Raw genomic sequence first — 20,774 nt, 5'->3', positions numbered from 1 at the left:
TGTTTTTTTTTTTTTTTCCTTTTACTTTGGAAGTTGATGCATCACCTAAATTTCAATGATTCTAGTATTTGCTTATTTTTTAAGCCTGAAAATGAAACTGGGAAAGACTTTTTAAACCCAGCAACTAATCAGATACTTAAGCTTATCATCTTGAATAGCTGCAATGATACAGTGAAAGAGTGACAAGACAAGTGTTCTTCAAACGCATAAAGGAGGCTTTAAGACCTTATTTTGTCGTGCAAACAATCTTTCCTACCTTAACTCATCTAGCCCTAGCTGTAGTATTACTATAATGAAACATCTGATCCAGTCCCTGGAGTCTACACATAAATAATACTAACCTTTTCCATTGTTAATCTGTTATTATAATCTTTTTTTCACCTTAACCAAGAAAGCATAGTAAGAAAAGGACATTCCAAGTCTTCACTCACATCTTGTTTGCAACTATGAGTGCAAGGAGCTCTTAAGGTTTCCAGGCTCCAGCACTCTGCATTCAATGCTTACTTTTTGCTTAGGCTGTTCTATGTTTCTGTGAGAATTTTTGCTTCAGTGTTTTGAAAGCAAACGAACGAATATTAAGCATAGTGCATTCACCTATTTTAAAGCATGAGATAACAAGAGTGTAAAGTTTGACTCTACTCTTATCATTTAAGAGTGCGTTTATTTTGAAGTTAAAAGAAGTGGGTGAATTATTACTTACCTGGGGATGCTTTGTGTGCCATTAAACTGAAGGTAAATTGTGGGTGAAAGGAGAGAAAATAAGGGTTAAAAATATATTGGAGTGTGCTTTTTGAGGGGAAAAGGAAAAGAGAAGAAAAACTTACATATAATAGCTGCTGGTAATAACAACTCTGAAGGGGTAACAAGGGTATTGTTAACTGTCTTAACAAATTCCTTCTCCCTAAAATTAGACCAAACAACTGAAAAACAGAGATTTTACTTTCCAGAAGACATAATTGCATACAGGCTCTGAAACCGTCAGAGATTTCTGGAGCGTTCCTCTGATGACATGTGTATACGGAAAGCAGCAATGCACATTGTGGCATTACCTATTACTGTCAGTGCAGCTTGAAGAGCTACTAATACCTACACCTCAGAAACAGACTATAGTTATTTTCCATATTCTATATCTATCCGAGAGAAAGAAAAAAGAACCGCTAGTTGTATTACAATAAGGTGGATGCATGTAAATAATCATGCTCTATATTAAGGGAAATACTTAAATGATCATAAAAATATGATGGAAGGGGCCAGAGAAATGCTCTGAAAACAGTAAAAATCAAGTTCAATACCATGCAGCACACTGTGGTGACAGAAAGGGGTGGCAATCTCTGATGCGCCCAGCATTGATTGAACTTGAGCCAATTTAAAGTAAGTTTGGTTTAAGTTGGTCAACAAGAATATTCAACGAGCAAAATCAAGAGGTCAGATTGGTCAATCACAAAAAACAGCAGTCCCCACAACTGAAAGACTGGCTAGATCCAGGATTTTGAGCAAAAATAATTATCAGAAACCAAATTAATTTTGATGTTCAAACCAGGATCCAGTTCTACAAGTATTATAACTTTGACAATAACTGCCTTCTGCTTGATTTATAAAATTCAGCTAGATTTCTTGGGGTTTTTTTTTCCAGATTCTTATGTATTTAAATCTCTTCAAACTGCAGCTTAATCTTTCCCTCGGTTAGCACAACCCCTATTTGATACCACACAGACAATTTGGGCTGTTCAGAGTGAAATATCCCAGTAGTTCTTTCACAGATAAGAGTACAATGTTATGTTGAAGGATACATGTGACATTAGGAGCTGTATGGCATTTGATTTTCGATGAATGATGAGCAGTGAAAGGTGAAAGTGAAATAGAGACTATTCTCTCTCTCAAGAAAAAAGGAGTGAAATAGATACTGTATTTTGTAATGGACATGTATAAAGGACTAGAGATATCTATTCAAGCTAAATGTCATATTCATTTCCATCTATGCTCCCCATAGGTTAATCTAAAGCCCCATTTGATCAGTTCATTTAAGATCTTTCCAGTATATTGATTAATTTATCAATTTCCAATCTATGCCTGTATGAAACAACAAATGCATTTAGCCATGAAGTGATGCAACTATTGTTACCTCAAGAGACTCAGAATAGAAGGAACGAAAAAAAATCAACGATGCTATGCAAATGTATAAAGTAGAGCAGTAACATCCATTTCTAGCTAAGCATTGTATTCGATATTATCATGAAATGCATCAGAATCTAAACTCCCATTTGATTAGTTCATTTAAGGCTGTTTCCTGTATTTCAATTGATCTATTTATCTCTAATCTGCACCTGTGCAAACAGACAAATGCCTTTAGCCATGAAGCAATGCAACCATTCTTACCTCAAGGGACTCAGAATTGTAGAAGAAATGCCATGTGCATGCACAAAATGCTCCACCAAGTAAAGGAACCTAAATATTAGTTGACTATAGTTAGACTAAGAAATTTAGAAATAATAAGTGTATAGATTTGACTCGAATAGTACACACACAACAACCGCAGACAATAAAGCAATCTCTACAAAAGCTGAAAATCTGAGTACGAAATCAATACAATTGAACAGAGTGGATATCACCCACATCTCAAAGACATTTCCTATCATATTTGTAACCTTCCCCTCAGTTTAGGCTACTCTAAGGTAACGATTTCCCAAATAAATTAAATGCAAAATTCTTACAACTTGTGCAACTGTAACCAGTGGAAAATTAACAAACAAAATCAGAATTGGCTACAATAAATTCAGGTCTCAAAAAAACAGTTACGCCTGAGCAACAACCTATAAAATAAAAGTTTTTCACCATAAAATCTTGAACATACTGACAAGGCAAGATATATTTATTAGCATGCTCAATATTTCTATGTTATTACCTGTTTCAAGACTTGGAAAAAAGTCTGGAGTGACTCGTTATGCTAAAGTAACAAAAAAAGATCACTGGGGACGAGATACTGATTTAGCAAGCAGTTTGGAAGCAAAAACAATCCATATATAACAAAGTTATCAATTAAGAATTGTCATCGAAGAAAGAAGAAAAAATGGATCAGCATATTTAGAAGTTTTAACAAAAGGACAACTTTAAGGGTCATTTGAACACCCCATTGTAATCAAAAGAACCTTATGGTTGTTAAAAAAAATCTCAATCCAATATAATAAACTAAATAACAATCATGAAGGCAGTTCCAAATTGCCTCAAGGAGACATTGTGGGTTTCAGGCTAGGGACCAAGTTGCAGCAGTGATAACAGACTTGCATAATGTTTGTGTTCTAATCTGTAAATTTGCGCCTTCAAATCTCCGCCCCCCCCCCCCCCCCCCCACATCAACTTAGAGTAACGGCCTTTCAATCATTGAAATCTTTAAACCAGAAGGATATAGCAAAGCAATTCAAGACAGCCTTCATTGCTTCACCAATTTTAAAACACGCCAAAATCCAGATACCAGAATAGCAACATCAAATTTGCAGTGCTTTAAAGCTTTAACTCACCATACCCCAAGCAAGTCCCTTCCACGATTCAAACCCCGATTTCTCCCCATATTGCCAAACCAATGCCATCGCTGCAATCCTGTTGATAAGAAAGTTCGCTGTTAACATCTCTATTATGGGCACAAAACCATCAAAACAAAGTACAATTAACTGCAGTGTTTTACATTGTTTTCAAGAAAGCACTAAACTTTAGTTTTCTTTTCCTCGTTTTACTCAGCAATCAAATATAAATCAAACAAAATAAGGCTAGTGCATCGAGAAGTTAGCTAAATTATTCAGTTCCCGTAGAATGATAATCCAATCTAATCAACTCAAAAATTAACTAAAAGAATATTGCCAAGAAAATCCATAAGGCAAAGCAATAATACTATACATTAAAACCCAGCACCAGAACTACAAGAAGTAAGAGTAATTTGAAAACTCACCACTCAACTACACTGGAAACGTGTATAGCCCAGGTGGGCAAAGACAGTGCATTGGCGGGTTCACTGAGTTGACCCAGCAAGGGTAACTCAGTAGCTGATGCTGGTTCCAATGCTGTCAGGGCCACACCTGCCCCAAGAAGACCCACAAAACCAAACCTGGCTAGTTTTTGGGTCACGGGTTGGGCTTGGAGAGTGGTAAGTGTAGGGGCAGGTGGAGGAGAGACAGAAGAGAAAATGGTTTGTTTGGATTTACGAGGGAAAACAGGTTCCGGAGAGATCAATGATAAGGTTTTTGTTGTTGTGGTTGCCATAGTGTTCTTTTTTGTGGCGGGTAGTTTGAGATTCTTTTGTTGCTATTATTTTGAGAGACAAGTTATTTATGTACCTAGCTTAGCCGTAGTAATGGAAGATAGATCTTGTCAAAGACTTCGACAGTTGAGATTGTAAGATGGATGGTCACGATTATTTCCTTATTATTTTCATTTTCTCAATTTCATTCTTTTAAACACGAAAAATATTAAATTATGTTTAGTTTTGAAGGGAATCAAAACCATCAAAGAATCTTCATGATAAAAAAAATAAATAATCAATTTCATGTTTTATCAACCAAAAATCACTTGAACACTTAGACCATATATTATCTAAAACATTCTAGGAGTGATGTTATTAGCGCTCCATCTTTTTCTTATTTAAATAATTTTTATTTATTTATTAACATGAAGTTCTAGATTACCTCTATTAATTACATAAATTTTAAAATTAATAATTATATAAATTTTTAATAACTCTGAAATAACTCAAACTCATATCATCAAAAATATTACCTCGATTAATTACATAAATTTTAAAATTAATAATTATATAAACTTTTAATAACTCTGAAATAACTCAAATTCATATCATCAAAAATATTACCGGTTCATATTTATTGATTAGCATAAAGAGAAACCGTTTGCCCTAACGATGATATCGGCTATTGGAGTGACGCCGAGGCAGAGGGAAAATGGATCTGTGCCTGAGTCAACTCATCCGGATTCTGAGCGTTCTTCGGAAGCGACTCGAGGGGTCATACATTGTACAACAAGCGTTTGAATTATGGAATGGTGCGAAACAAAATGTTCAATATTTACACAAATGGGGTTCCCCTCCCGGAGCGTGTTTATTAGCTCCCATGGAGGTTGGGGTCACACAACATGGAACCCATGCAAGCCATCGATAAATGATATTATTCGGAAAACTTGATGCTGATGATGGATAATAGGACAAAACAGTCAAGTAGATATTTTCATGTGTCAGCATAATACAACTTGACGACGACAGAACTGCTGAAGAGCTCAGTGACTTCTTATCAGAGATGTGAACCATAACACCAGAAAAAGGAAACTATTTTGTTCTTTAGACACACGAAATCAAAGGTGCCACCGTATGTTGCCTCCAAGTGATACCACCTTCAAAAAACCAAGAGCTTTTGAGTTTTGACAACTTCAGAAGTATTAAATGCAAATGTACCCTCAAACAATGGATTTCATCGACTTGCAGAGGCAATATCTCATCACATTGCTTTCCTTTATTCTTGGATCAAAGATGGTGAGAGAACGAAACCGCCTAAGGTATCATGATTACAGACAGCATAGGACAAACTTGTGGTTTGCAAAAGCAATTTTCCACTCAAGTGCTATTCTTTCTTCTTGGACCAAAGCATGACAAGGGAAAATCCCACCAAGGACATGATTACTGTCTGCAGTCACACAATGAGCTGATAGTTCTCAGAATTCTATATGAATATGAATGCCAGATAATATGATGAAAGAACAACCCAAATCTAAATGATATGCGTCGATCTTTTTATGTAAAAGCATTCGACACAACATCAATTGCAATTCTAATCATCTTAGCTTTTAAGAAATTTAAAGCTAAAAAAGTCAACGAAATGAATGGTGTGGGCAAACCTAGAAAATAAAGGGTAACATAAACCATTTGCTAATCAATGCACTGAATCCAAAAATAAGAAAAAGAATGCCTCTGTGGCCGAGGCTTCTGTCACGTGCAATGCAATATAATAAAAATGTCACTCTCCTTTGTGATGTATATACATAAGAACCAAGTGTTAAGGATTAATCAGTGATAAAAATGGAAAAATCTGAACCAACGAGATAGCTTTCCCCTGTTTAGTTTCCCGTTACAGTTGCCTCCATTGATGAGAAGAAAGTGTGACCAGACTATGGAATGAACTGATTACTATCAAACCTCAGAGAGAACCATATGGAGGATCACTACACATGATGTTGCTTATAACAGAAATTATTGTTTAATTGCTGAAGGTAGCAACCACAATTCGCACCAAATTTCTTTGTTAAAGATAATCATCAACTAAAAGCAAATGTGAAGTTTTAACTTACAAATATGGCTGGATGCACAGCAACAAGTGGATCTTTGAAAAACTTGTTAGCAAGAGCGAGAGCTAGAAGACTGCTAGCTCTGCATTCCTGCAAAGGAAAATATTGTCACCTAGAGGAGTATAATCCATGAAAAATGACATAGGTGAAAAGGAAGGTGGTAAGTGTCTCACAGGACATCGTTCTCTGCAATGCTTTTAAGTAAGATGCCTCGGGGAAGACAATAATACCAGTAAAAAAATAACCAGCAACAAATGCTGATAGATGAAATGCAAGAATGAGGTTATCCCAAAAGGTGACATAACGGGGTCAACATTAATAGCAGGTGGTGCTTCAACACAACAAGCTGTTACTAGTACTGATAGTGGCGGCAAAAATGGATGAATAGCAGTAGACAAATGTGGAAACAACCTGCAGGCACAAGTAAATAAGACACAATGACATCTCAAGGAAGTTAATCTTAAAAAAAGACACTTGTTTGGATTGAGCATATCACCTGTTTACAAGTAAGCCTGCAGCAATCGGAGCAACTACAATCTGCGTAATGCTGTATACCATGAGCAAAAGTGATAATAATGGTGTAACAAAAACTGCAGTAGCTGTGCCTGTGGCCATATATATAGATGTCATGACAATGCTTAGAGGAGCCATCGTAGAGTCTGTCAAGAAAGTAGCATAGTTTGAAAGCTGAGCTCTGCTAACACAAGATTACCAACATGATCCCAGCACCTGATACGTAGATGCACAAGAGGTATTGGTACAGTCTCAACTACTTTAGAAATCAGGTAAGCACAACCTCACCTATTGGCATAGGAAGCCCAAATACCGACACGGGAATTATGCCAAGGATATATTCTTATCATTCTGAAAAGGTTCAAATATACCTTATTCTTTTATCTTGTTATTTATCCATATTTAAAATAAATTCATCAAATAAATATTGATAATTACTCATTAAGTATTTTAGAGTTTCTCGTGGCACTAATAATAGGAGAATTAGGAAGTTAATAAAAAAAAAAAAACATTAAAACATTAAAATCAATATCCAGGGGCCCTAAACGGGCTAGCACGCTTAGCCCATAACAAAGTAGGTTAGTGGCACATAAATCGTAGGGCTAGATAGGCTAGCACGCTTAGCCCATAACAAAGTAGGTTAGAAGCACACACGTCACAAGGCCATGCCAGTATACTGACCACTTTATTGGTGTGTTTGTTTTAGCTTTTGTGGTTGAGGTTGTGGTAGGGTACAACCCATTTATGCACAAAACTCAACCACAAAAGCTAATTTTTCTTGCTTTTTGTGGCTTTTTTAGTGGGTCCCACACTCAACCTCAACCTCCACCTCAAATACAAACACACACTTTATATTTATGCCTTGTTTGGGAACGCAGTTGAAACCGTATTCTCTTAAAATTATTATTTTTTTTGTTAAATTTTTTTTTATATTTTCAGATCGTTTTAATATGCTGATCTTAAAAATAATTTTTTAAAAATAAAAAAATATTATTTTGATGCATTTCTAAACCAAAAAATATTTTAAACTGCAACCGCTAACACAATCTCAAACACCCCTACATAAACAAACAATCAGTCATTTATCCATTCTAAAAAAAAAAAAAAAAAGATTGTTATCTAGGCCCCGTTTGTTTGCAGGAAAGTGAATTCCTTTGGGAAAGTGAATTCCGGGGAAAGTGAATTCCTGGAAAGTGAATTCCGGGAAAGTATTTTCCAATGTTTGGTAGTGTTATGGAAAATAAACTGGAAAACACTTTCCAGTGTTTGGTTATGTTATGGAAAATGAACTGGAAAATAATTTAATAATGAATTAATTTTTTTTTCAAGTTTATCTAATATATATAAAATATTTAATCACTTACAAAAAAAAAATGAAATCTAAAAAGTATAATGATGATTTTTTTTATTATATCCTATATTCATACATAAGCTTATGAAATATTTCTACAAAAAAGCCTATTAATATATTTTTTTCAATTATAAAAGCTTAAAATAAGTTTTTTTTTTCATATGAAGAAAGCCAAATTAGTTTTCTACAAAAAATTATGCTGAAAGAAGCGGACAATAATTCTCTATTTTTCCTGTTATATTCATTCCTCATTTCCCCTGTTATAACCGGTTTGTATAATTTTCCAATTGGACTGTTCCATTCCCCTCCCATTCCCCGTGTTATTCATTATACATTTTCCCTTCAACAATTCATTGTTCCCATTCCCCTCCCCTCTCGGTCCCAGTTCCCCCAATTCCCCTGCTCCCATCCCCCCCCAACAATTTCACTGTTCTCATTCCCCTCCCAATGGAAGGCAACCATTTTCTTCTTCCCCACAGCAGTGGGCAGAGACCCACGGTCTCCTGTCCCTCTTCCTTCCCCTGGAAGACAAGCCACCACCTTCCCCCACTTTTGGCCTTGGGGACCAAAACCAGAGAAACCCCTGGCTGAAGGGGGTCCTAATTTTCAGTTTCTTCTTCCTTCAGCCGGGCAAGTCTTCCTCTCCCTCACTCAAAAAGCCAACACTCCCCCCACCGTCTCTGCTCACTCTTTGGCCAAAACACAGAAGGAACCCAAACAGCTCCCCCCACAAGGACTTCCCCTCTGCCTCTCTCCCTCTCGGCCGCTCCTTTTTCTCCAGCCAGAACCGCCGCTGGAACCTTTCCCCCCTCTGGCCTGATTTTTGTTTCTTCTTCCTCCCCCCGGATGTATTGATTTCCAGCCCCATCTCCTGCCACTACACTTCTCTTCCATGTTAATAGAAATCGCCCCCCCTCCCCCCCCACTGTTTTGCCTCTCTCTGTCACAACAATATCATCAACAACAACACTCTTGAGCTCAAAAAATCTGAGCCTGAAGCTCCATCTAAATCATTCCCCTTGATCTCGCTTGCCCTCTTTCCTTTTCCGCTCAAAATCAAACACCCACTTCCCTTCTCTCCTACCACGTAACAACAGCACTCACAACCAGAAATCCCAAATCCACACTCCAATAATGGCTTCTTTCATGCCCGAGCAAGCCAGAGCCCCTCCCGCTCTTCCCTTACCCGTTCCTCCTGTCACCAAGGCACGATTTTTTGATTCATTTTTTGATTTTCATACTCCTGTAATTGATTTTTCTTTTCTTTTCTTTTTTTGCTTGCTGTGTGATCTAATGCGATGTGCAGTTTAAGATTGGGCTGTGTCAGTTATCGGTGACGGCTGATAAAGAGAGGAATATTGCAGAAAGCAGAAAATGAACGGAAGGAAAGTGTTTTCCTTTCTTTAACAAAAGGAAAACACTTTCCTTTCGTAAAGTTACTTTTTTTAATTTGACTGGAATTCAGTTTCCTTTGACCATTTTCTTATATTGCTGCCAAACATGGGAAAAGCAGGAAAATGAATTCCAGGAATTCACTTTCCTGCAATCAAACACGGCCCTACTAATAGACTTGTCAGCCAATTCGGGTGTTTGAAAAGTTGAGTCCTTACTCCTTACATTAAAAAAAACAAAAAGACTCTTTTAAACTTTTTTTTTTCAATTAAAAACATTTTAGAAATACATTATAAATTCCAATAAACCCGTATCAATACTTACAAAGAAAAAGAAGGGATGATTAATAATAAAGATTATACCAGATAATTTAAATAGAAAGAGAGACTGTGAGGCATGTCACCATAATTACGGGTCTGGAAAACAGAGAGAGATGGCAGGGAAAAAGAAAGCAAGAAGAATGATTAGGACGAGACGATTTAGATTGGTTAAGAAGATGAAATTACTAACCTAACTCTGAATAAAATATTAAAAACAATTGTATTCCTTATCTTCCTGTTAAGATTGAATTGGATCAGGATTCAGGGGTATAATTTCTCTTTTTTCTGTAGGTTTTTGCTGATGCAAGTGGGGCGACTCAAGTTGTTTGGATGCCTTGCTCCCCTGTCAGGTGTTTCACCGTGTATGAATTGGAATATATATATATATATATATATATATATATATATATATAGACACACACATATGTTATACAGAGAAAAGAAACCTACGCTTCTCAATGATTTGATGAATCTTTCGACGAGTGTTTTTTTTTTTTTTTAATATGGGTATCCGGGCCAGCTTGCGTGTACCTTGACTAATCCCACGGGCCCTGAAGTTAACGATCATATAAGCCTCCAGTAGCCATCATATGAGCAACTATAGGGCTCGAACCTGAGACCACAGAGAAAGCAAACCTCTTAGTTCCAAATTTTTATCAATGGATCACCATCTAGATAGTTTTCGACGAGGGATTTTGATACAGCGCAGGATTCTGTCATCTCTTGGAATGCAAGTTTTCTCAATAAATGAAATCGGTACCTCCTTCTTTCTCCACTCAATTGAAGTCATTCAAGAAGCAAAGAATAAATTCCCAATGCTTTAGCTAATGTAGATCAAAGGGCTCGATTAGTGTTTTTCTGGTCTCGGGTTGGTGCTAAATGATTTTATTGTTTTATATTATCATCTTAGGTTTAGATCTAAGAAAAACAATTCTCATAGATATGCAATTTCCGATGTTAATCAACATCCGAAAACTTAATTAGAGAAATAAATATTTTTATTATGTAAAATTAGATTCAAGATTGAGAATACTTCTTTTTTTCATTTTTTTTAGGAGGGGTTGATGTTTAAAATTATATTAGCAGTTATTTTTTAAAATATTTTTTATTTAATAATGTATTAAAATATTTTTATAAAAAATTATTTTTAATATCAACATGTTAAAACAATTAAAAACATAAAAAAGTAAATAAAATATTTTTTTAAAATAAATAAAATAAAAAACAAATATATTTTTATTCACGGATAGTTTCATTCCATTCCATGGACTCCCAAATTAACGCACCTAAGATCCCTAGCGTGTTTAGGAATGTAATATGATTGAGTTTGGTAGCTTTTTTTTTTCCTGTACAACCTGGTATAAAAAAACAAGAAAAGAATATAAAACTTGCTTTTAATGATAATATTTTATATATTAAATAAATTATTAAAAAAAATAACACATACAACTACTTCATAACCTAGTTTTTGAGCTTATGATACATTATATTTAGATATTGTTTAAAGTACAGATATGGTTTAAAGTTAGTTGTTGTTTTTAAAAGTATTTTTTGTTTAAAAATATATAAAAATAATTTTTTTTATAATTTTTTTAAATTAATTTTTATACTAACTTATTAAAATAATTTAAAAATAAAAAAAATAATTTTTTTTAAATAAAAATAAAAAATCACCGAATACGGTTTCATCAACAAAAATAAACAGCTACCGAATGCCTGTCCTTTTCTCACCACACGCGTCGACCAAGACCAAACACTTACGAAAAAAATATCACTTCCTGCTGTACCTTAGCTGGATAGCAAAAACCCCAACCGAGTCAATGAACACGGAAACTCGGTCACCAACTCAGCGTCTTAACATGGACTCCCTTGACGGTGAGGCCACGACAAAAATAAAAATAAATCAACACCCGCACTCCATGTCATCAAGGCATCCAATCACATCACGCCACGTACCTTAACGGATTCCCCCAACGACAGCGGTCCTCTTCGGCCAGGTCCTGCATTTACCACAACTGTAATCAAACAACCTCAAACGACAGCGTTGTAATGGCTGGATTGTAAATTCAGACACCAAAAGAAGCAAAAAATGTAACGACAAAGTTACTAAACCAAGGAAAGGACTAAAAAGCCATGCGCGATCACCCTACGTTTTATGATTTATCAAATAAATAGTTATGGTCCTCTAATTTCAATGAGAAATTGAATTTAATTACTTCCACGCAGCCCTACGAGGAGATTTGAGCTAAAAATTGTTCTTACTTGGAATCAGAGGGGTTGATTTGACATGATTGAAGGTAAAGGGTGTGATTTTAATCAGTCTGCAAAGTATAGGTTCCTCTTAGCCTAACGGAAGGATTAAAGTTACTAAAATATCAAGGTACAAGGCAAAGGGTCCCTAAGAAGTAAAAAGACACAAAAACCCGTGGCAGTGTGTGGTATCCTTTTTAAATGCTTCATAGATTATTATTCCCTTGTTATATTCTTCTTCTACAAATTATTATGATCATCGCCTGAAAAACTCTCTCCCTCCTTTATCTCAGAAACCATACAGAAAATTTCAAACTTTATCAGTTCTTAGGGTTTCCAATTCAATGACTTATTATGAGGATGACAGTGTGGTGCTAGATGTAAGGATGAGAATGGAGGGTGATAAAATTGATGATAACAGCAAAGGGGATTATGTGAACTTGAGAGACGAGAATGGGGCTGGTGAAAGGTGTAATCATTTTGGTTGTTGTTGGGGGCTTGGAGGGTCTGTGTTCTGGTATTGGGTTAAGTTGGCTGTGACTTTTACGTTTTTTGGGTTATTGGCTGCTGCTTGTGTCGAGTGGGTTGGCCCCTTTCTGATGGATAAGGTTAGTTTTGATCAGGAAGTTTATGCTATTCTGGTTTTAATTGTGTTTTCTGTTGTTTCAGCTCACAGTTTTGTTTTTTCTGTTATGGGGTTTTGGTGGATTGGGATTTGCTTGCCTTAGGGTTATCTATTGGCGCTTTTTCTTAAATGGGCTGTTAATTTCTTACGGGCAAGGTTGATTTTGTATCTGAATTTTGATGTTTTTGTAGTTTTGCTAATGTATATATGTGGTTCGGGTTTATTTATTTTGAACTGATGCTTCCAATTACATGTTTCTGTGGTTTCACTGGTATTTTTTTTCCATAAATTGGCAGGTTTTGCTTGTGAGTTTTGATATATTTTGTAATGTAGTGTGTTTTTCATTCGGAGTTTTATTACATTGTCATGCTATTGGAGGTGTTGTTGTGGTTTTATGCTTTGTGATACGGGTTTGTGTTGTCCCTTAAAATATATTTTATGAGATAGATTGCCATGTACTCTGTTATGTTTAACTGTTTATAGCTCAGGTTGAGAACATTTGTCTCATCACAAATGTGTATATATGCTCAGGTTGAGAATTGTTTACAAGTCGGAGTCTTGTGAAGTGTTTCATGCATCTGATTTTCTTTCTGAGCATGGAGGCCATACTGCTTTAGAACATGATCTACTCTTTGTAATCTTGTAGATGTTTCTTTTCTGATACCTCGTTTCCTCTAATTGGATTCCAAATTGGTGCTCTGCAGTACTCTCTTTGTAACTAATCCCACTAAAAACTTACCGTAGGATATGATATTACTGCTCTATACCAGCTGGAGTTTCTAGAAGTGCATTGTGGTTATTGGATATTTAAACATATTTTAATTTGTTCCCTATCTGACAAATGAATTTTTTCAGGAGATAATCCCTATCATAAATTGGGAGACAACGACTTTTAGCACTCCAGTACTAGTGGTTCTGCTCTTTGCCTCTGTGGCATTGTTACCAACTCTACTTCTACCATCGTCTCCTTCTATGTGGGTGGCTGGGATGACATTTGGTTACGGGTTTGGATTTCTATTAATAATAACTGCAGCGGCTGTGGGTGTGTCACTTCCATATTTCATTGGCTCTTTGTTCCTTCATAAAATCAGAGTATGAACCTTGTGCCAATATTTGTTCATAATTAATTATAGCTTCTTCTTTTTTTTTTCTTACTTCTATGTTTGCCTAATTTTATTCTAAATTACTTGGCACAGGGGTGGTTTGACAAATATCCAAAGAGAGCTGCTATTTTGAGAGCAGCTGGTGAAGGAAACTGGTTTCATCAGTTTCGAGCTGTGGCTCTGATCAGGATTTCTCCATTTCCATATATTCTGTATAATTACTGTGCTGTTGCAACAAATGTTAAGTATGGGCCTTACTTCTTGGGATCATTGGCAGGAATGGTGCCAGAGATTTTCGTTGCAATGTATACGTGAGAACTCTCTCTCTCTATCTCCCCCTTCCCTCTTGCATAACGAATTGCATGTCTGTGTGCTTCTGCGTGCTTCCGATTTTAGAGTCTTACATTAATGCATAGTATGCACGTTGAATTTTTCACATACTCTAATGTAAGTGTGACTTGTCAATTTTTTCTCAGTGCAGTTCTTGTTTATTTCCCTCAATTTTTAGAGCAACAGATCACCATTGTCTTTTCACGGTGAAACACAATGTTCAATTTTTTTTGTTTCTTATTGGTCACAGTAACTTGTAGAACTCGGGTATATGATTTTTTCTTTTGGTAGAAACATATATGAAAGGAGTAATGTGATTTTGTCCTGGTAAGAAATTCCTCCTTTGCTGTGACCTCTTCCCTCACCCATAGCATTATTCTTGAGAAAATAATTTCATGGAAGCATTTGCAGATCTAAATACAAGGCTCCAGCCATTAGTCATGTGATAACTTAAGAAGGAGAGCGACGAGTCTTGGGTTTGAGTCTTTATACCTTGACAAGGGGAAAATATGAAAAGATATAGCTTCAGTTACACTTAGCATCATAAGCTTGGGATGGGTTGCCCTACCTCCTTTGTAAAATCTGTAATTATTTGCACTCATTTTAAGGTCTTACAATAAAAAACCTCTTGTAATTTGTGTCCAGAAGTAGCCATTCGTATCCACACCCTCTCTCTCATTTGGTTGGTTTGTAAATCCTTCTTCCCTCCACCCTAATCAAATGTGCATCATAATGATTTTACTAATTACCATAAATAACCTGATCTGTATGCCCGTTGAGGCTTTATCATCAACCCTTGAAATATCTGTTCTCATCTTCAGCTCCTCCTGCTCCACCTCCGCCTCTTCTTCAGTGCCTCCACCTCCACCTCTTCTTCATTGCTCAGCTCTAACTGTTGTAGAAAAAAAATCAAAGGATTTCCTTTGGAGCAACCTTTTTTTTTTAAAAAAAAAAGGGCACTTTCTTTGCCCCACAGAAGAGGCCTGCTTCACACTGGATGGCATGTGTTTTGTGTATCCTAGGTTTTGGTCTTTAATGCGGATTCTAGCAGGGTGCTAATAGTGGCAGCTAAACCTCAGGACTTGATTCCTTGGGGTGAACAAGTGAGCATCACATGAGATTGGTCCTCCCTTTCCCTTTTCACTTTTTCTAAACTTTGAGGTTGGTACTTGTCAATGAGAGGGCATAACCATGCTGGTCTAGCCCAGTGTACTACTCCATGAGTCCATGGTGGTGTCAATAGCAGTAGGGTTATTAAGCCTGATGTTTTGCAGACCTGGGAGCCAAGTCTTCTGCTTTTTCATAGATGTGTGATTCTTGTCAAGCAGACATAGATCTTCTTAAAGCATTCCCGAACCTGAACCTTGTTTGATTTTTGCAGTGGGATTGTCATTAGGACCTTGGCAGATGCATCAAATGACCGGCATGCTCTCTCGGCTCAACAAATTGTCTTCACGGTATTTGGTTTCTGTGCCACGGTGGTTGCCACAATTATCATCACTGTGTATGCCAAAAGGCAGCTCAAGGTGATGCAGGATGAACCATTACTGGCATAGCTTCTGTTCTAGTTCTGAATCAGTGAAAAACAATCTTCCACATACCAGCATTGTCAGATTGCACACTTAAGCATGATTTGAGTGATGAAGTTTTATTTTATTAACAACTTCATCCATGTGTGTTATTGCACGCTAGCATTGATCACCATACAGAAACTACAGACTGTGTGGAAAAGGCAGGCATCTAACTTCATTGTATAAAGCCGCTTCCTTACTCGCTTTCATCACCCTGTATTCTCTATATTTAATCTCTTTCAATTGTTGCTCGTATATGATTGAATTATCTGGCTTAGAAGAGGCTGCATTGGACATAGGCAAAGAAGTTGAAAGTTGTGAATGAAAGTTGAAGTGTTCTTGACTCGTGTAGTTAATTGCATGTTATTCTGCAAAAGTTCATGCTGGACTGCTGCAGATTCCATGCCATACTATAGCAGCATTCCGGTGTTTTTGTACATAAAATATGTATCAATATTTTATTTAGGTCGAATTCATTTGTGAGTCCATATCTTTCACTTTCGTATTTCTTCCTTCCATTGTCAACTCAGATTCTCCTAATCCTTTGCCGACAAGAGGTTTAAAATAGCACTCGCATTTTTCTCTTGAAAGTTTCCACGTTCGCTGGGAACTTTTTTATAGTGGGCGCAATGTGGGGTGCTCATAACCCACCCTGGGAGACTGGGACCAAAGCTTTTTTGTTTTCTATATTATCGTTTCGAAATTGAATTGAAGAGGAATGTGGGGAAGTAACTTTTTCTGGTAAATATACCCTTTAGAAGGAATGCCGTGAGAATTATTTATTTCTTTATTTTATGAATGTACCGTTGAGGATGTAGATATTATGATTGAAATCTGGTTAGGGTAAAAATGGGCACGTCATGACCAAGCACCAGTTTCTCAACTCTTACAACCATCACTTATTAGCAGAATAGAGATTTATGTTTATGGTAAGAGCATAACAATGATAACATATGACACATGCACTTCTAAAATATTGAATGTTGTTGCCTTACATGCTCTGCAAAGTAAGGCAAAATGGGAAGGGAATTATAACCCTTCCCGTCCCATTTTAGCTATACATAACACTTCTAAATTATGCTCGTCTAATTGCATCACTTGTTCTAGCTAACCCCTTCCCCTTCAATAAAGAAAGAAATGTATTTTTTTTTGTTACATAAAATAAAAATAAATATTCAATAAAAAAATCTATCAAATATAAAGATATAAAGAGTATAGGGTATATACATGATACATCAAATTGACCGGGTTTTAAAAATTCTAATACACCACCTAATTCATAATATTCATTTCTTGGGTTTTTTTTATGTACTATCATTTGTAATAATAGTAAATATTACAGGTAGTGTTTTTCTTTCAAGAGGGGAAAGGCAAACCAATATAATCCCAGTTAGTGTTTTTCTTTCAAGATGAAGATTGACAAATGAAGTGAGCTCGAGCCCTCTTATGCTGAAAAATAAAAATGCTCTACAAGCTCTTTGATAACAATTAATGACTCTGGGTAGGAGTTTGAAACTGGGCACATGATGACGGGATGCTCATAATCAGATGAAAATGCGTGCTTCGAACTGATGAAGACTTGGTAAGAAAAATCCAAAGTAGTTGGTAGAATATTTTATAGGAGTTGAAACATCCTTGTTGAATGAGTGAGCTTTTGGTTCGGATTGAATTGAGCTTTCCAATTTTGACAACTTGGAGTTAAAGCATCTCCATGTGTCCACATTGTTTGCTTCGACTTTTAGTTCCAAGTTTTTTGTCTCACCTTTGACCTCTGACAGAGGGAGAGATTCTGATTTCAGACCACAGCATCAAATGTCATCTCTACTTTCACAGATAACAATAAACAGTTGGTGTTGTGACAGAGAGGTATGTGTACATTGGCACCTCTCCCTTCACAGTTACCAAACTCTTCGTGTCAAGTGCTAGCCAGTTGGGAGTTGGGTGTTTGGAGTGTGGTTATGACTGCTTTTTAAAGTGATTATTATTTAAAAAAATGTGTTAATAATATTTTTTTATTTTTTAAAAATTATTTTTGAAATTAACACATCAAAATAAATTGAAAACATCAAAAACATATTACTTCAAAGCAAAAAAAAAAAAATTCAAATTTTTTCGAAAACGCTTTTAAAAAACACTTCCAAACACTCACGGAAATGCCTCCCTTTACCACCTCACTGTTTTTTTTTTTTTTAATATGTATTTACAAGTTAAAAATATTTTAAAAAATAATTTTTATTGTTTTTTCAAATATCCTGGACGTATGTGTGGATACCTTAAAAACCCCTCTAACATTAACATTAAATGTATGCTTTGCATTATGTTAGATTTGCGGTTTGGTAAAATATAAATTATATTTAAAAAAAGAATTTTTAATAGGTGTTTTCCAGGGAACCCAGTGGTCAATACAGAAATAAACAAGATTAAATAGTCTTTTTGTATTTTTATTGCATAATGTAATTATTTTATTATCCTTACAACAAAAAAAACATTAAACTTTAGTGATGGGGCTTTTTAACCTTTGTCTTGATTTTAAAACAATTAAATTACATCATTGTTTCTAAAAGCTTTGCACTTGATTTAGAGATGTTCTTTTGTCCTTTTCATTTGGTAGTTATGGGATATTATTAGGGGCAGTAAGGTAATTTTGTTAATAAGTAAAATTAAAAAAAAAAACTGGAAATGCATTAATATTTTCTATCATGTTTGGACAACGTATACGGTGTCATTTAAAGGCCAAAACCTTGTTTCAAGGGCGAAGGTCGAAGCGTCTTAGCGTCACCTCCATGTACAAGCGACGCACGTGGCATAATTGTTGCTAGTTTGGTGTATATAATCTTTTCTTTCTCTCTTTTTTTTTTCCCACTCTCCTACTTGATTTTCATTCTGGCCTTCAAAAAAATCAATTAGCCTGTGAGATTTGTTGTCCTTAAGATTTTGTTCTAATTCTCTTTATTATAATTTTTTTTTATTTAGAATAGTTTATGAAATTAAGGATTTTTTTCAATTTCACCCCAATAGATTTTATTATTATTAGTATTTCATCCTGTACCATTTAATTAGCCGGATGTTTAACTTCTTAGTTGAATCCAGGTCTAGAATTTAACGGGTTACGAGTTTAAAAGATGAACCCCGATTTATAAAGTTGACACGAACTTCCTTGGTTTCCCCCTTTTTTTAAGCTTTTTTTTTCATCGTCCAACATTTTTTTATTTTTTTTATGTACTTTCTATATATTTTTAGTTATTTTGAAAATAACACGAGTTACCTCAGGGTTTTTTAAGGCTCTTTGTTAAATTTTGTTTTTTAAAGGATTTTGTTTTAAAATTAAATTAAATTAAATTAATTAATTCTTCAGGTGTTGTGCTTCTGGGTTGAGCCTGAATCTAAAATTTAACAGATTGGGGTTTGAGGGTTTAACCCTGATTTATAAGGTTCACTCGGGTTTACTTGTTTTTTCTTTCTTTTTTAAGATTTTTTTTGCGATTTCATCCTCTAACATTCTTTTTATTTGCTTTCCATGAGATTTATTTTTCTCTTAAAAATAACAAGTATTGCCTTGGGTTTTTTCAGTCTTTTTTAAATTAGCTTTTTTAGAAGAAATTTTGTTTTCTAATTAAATTAAATTTATTGATTTCATCCTCCGATATTTAATTTAATCGGTGTTGAGCTTCTTAGTTTAGCTCAAATCAATGATTTAATGGGTTATGAGTTTGATAGATTAACCCTGGTTTACAAGGTTTACCTGAGCTTGTTTGATTTTTTTTTAAAAGTTTTTTTTTCCTTTAGTTTTATCCATCAATATTTTGTTATTTTGTTATTCGCTTTCTAGGAGACTTTTCTATGCTTTCAAAAGTAACAAGGGTTAACTTGGATTTTTTTCGACTTTGTTGAATCTAGCCTTTTAAAAAGAAATTTAATTTAATTTAATTTTTTAATTAAATTTAATTAATTGCATGAGAGTAAGCATGAGATGCTCGATTCATGGTATTTTTTTTATTTTTTTTCAGGTCATTGCTCTGACAGCACGTGCAATCTATTTTAATTACCGAATTCTTTGATTTTTCTTACTCATTTTAAAACATTGATATCGCATGAACATTCCTTTTTATATTGGTAAAAAATTAATTTGGCCTGCAACATAGCGGAAACCATTTATCTAGTAAATACATATATAAACACAAACATCATATAGAAAGAAATAAATACATAAGCATAAAAGCAATATAGAAATAATAAAAAATAGATTAATCACTATAAGGAATGCGTAATACATTAAATATATACATTAATACTAAACAATATAAAAAAAATTCCAGGCTCCTTTATTTTATAAAAATTATTTTCTAAATTTTCTTGTATTTGTTTATCAATAAAAAAAATTAATCAATGAAAACACTTTTTAGTCAGGCTTGATTTTAAGAAAATATTGGCCAAGCTTAATTTTTCTTTTTTTTTCTTAAAAAAAAAACATACTTTATTCTCACCAATCTTTTAATATAGTATACTTCCTCTTTTTTTTCATTCTTAAAAAAGGAAAAATAAAATATAAAGATGGGTAAGAATGATCAATTTGTAAATAATAGATAAGAATAATCAATTTTTAAATAAATTAAAATAATAGAAGGATTAAATATTTAGTTTCTAAAATAGGATTGGGTTATCATTAACTCCATGTATGATATCTTAAATTAAATTTCGAGGAATTCTTTGAGGGCAAATCTAAAAAATACCTCCCGGTTCGTATGTCTACGCGTGCTTTCACTTCCCGAATTAAAAGAGGGATGCGCAGGCGGTACATGGGTGGTTGTAAAGGGTGTCGCAGCAGCATAGTGGACATTGACGTGGCAAATTTATAGGAGAACACAAAGGCTTTGATGTGGGACCACAGAAGAATTTATGCCAGCAACGCTCACCGTTTTTGTGCATTAAAGCGTTTTATGGACCTCATTAAAAAAAGTCAAGAGAAGATGATGATGATGAAGA

General features: G+C 34.9%; 2 protein-coding genes and 1 pseudogene across 2 annotated transcripts; 1 reads left to right on the top strand and 2 right to left on the bottom strand.

Moving 5' to 3' along the window:
- Window positions 1–754: 754 nt before the first annotated feature.
- Window positions 755–4,316, bottom strand: LOC7478095 (uncharacterized). The gene is made up of 4 exons (XM_002298050.4): window positions 3,941–4,316; window positions 3,516–3,594; window positions 2,377–2,445; window positions 755–1,086 (listed from the first exon to the last, which is right to left on the bottom strand). The coding sequence occupies exons 1-4, from the start codon at window positions 4,249–4,251 to the stop codon at window positions 979–981; spliced, it is 567 nt and encodes a 188-aa protein (XP_002298086.1). The 5' UTR covers window positions 4,252–4,316; the 3' UTR covers window positions 755–978.
- An 800-nt stretch (window positions 4,317–5,116) lies between these two features.
- On the bottom strand, window positions 5,117–9,068 carry LOC7490938 (probable sodium/metabolite cotransporter BASS6, chloroplastic; annotated as a pseudogene).
- Window positions 9,069–12,379: 3,311 nt separating this feature from the next.
- LOC7490937 (uncharacterized) lies at window positions 12,380–16,279 on the top strand. Its single transcript, XM_002299546.4, has 4 exons — window positions 12,380–12,770; window positions 13,643–13,879; window positions 13,984–14,201; window positions 15,602–16,279. The coding sequence occupies exons 1-4, from the start codon at window positions 12,507–12,509 to the stop codon at window positions 15,774–15,776; spliced, it is 894 nt and encodes a 297-aa protein (XP_002299582.1). The 5' UTR covers window positions 12,380–12,506; the 3' UTR covers window positions 15,777–16,279.
- Window positions 16,280–20,774: the final 4,495 nt, after the last annotated feature.

This window comes from Populus trichocarpa, chromosome 1 (assembly GCF_000002775.5).
Source record: "Populus trichocarpa isolate Nisqually-1 chromosome 1, P.trichocarpa_v4.1, whole genome shotgun sequence".
Taxonomy (NCBI): Eukaryota; Viridiplantae; Streptophyta; class Magnoliopsida; order Malpighiales; family Salicaceae; genus Populus; species Populus trichocarpa.
Note: the sequence above shows the minus strand (reverse complement) of the source record. Positions and strands in the feature narration are given on the sequence as shown.

Bases quoted from the DNA above. Each gene is read 5' to 3' on its own strand.
- LOC7490937 (XM_002299546.4), top strand. From the start codon at position 12,507: ATGACTTATTATGAGGATGACAGTGTGGTGCTAGATGTAAGGATGAGA. The intron at 13,880-13,983 runs GTATGAACCTTG...TACTTGGCACAG, and splicing joins TGTTCCTTCATAAAATCAGA to GGGTGGTTTGACAAATATCC. The intron at 14,202-15,601 runs GTGAGAACTCTC...TGATTTTTGCAG, and splicing joins ATTTTCGTTGCAATGTATAC to TGGGATTGTCATTAGGACCT.
- LOC7478095 (XM_002298050.4), bottom strand. From the start codon at position 4,251: ATGGCAACCACAACAACAAAAACCTTATCATTGATCTCTCCGGAACCT. The intron at 3,595-3,940 runs GTGAGTTTTCAA...TCTTATCAACAG, and splicing joins GTTTCCAGTGTAGTTGAGTG to GATTGCAGCGATGGCATTGG. The intron at 2,446-3,515 runs GTGAGTTAAAGC...ACTAATATTTAG, and splicing joins AGGGACTTGCTTGGGGTATG to GTTCCTTTACTTGGTGGAGC.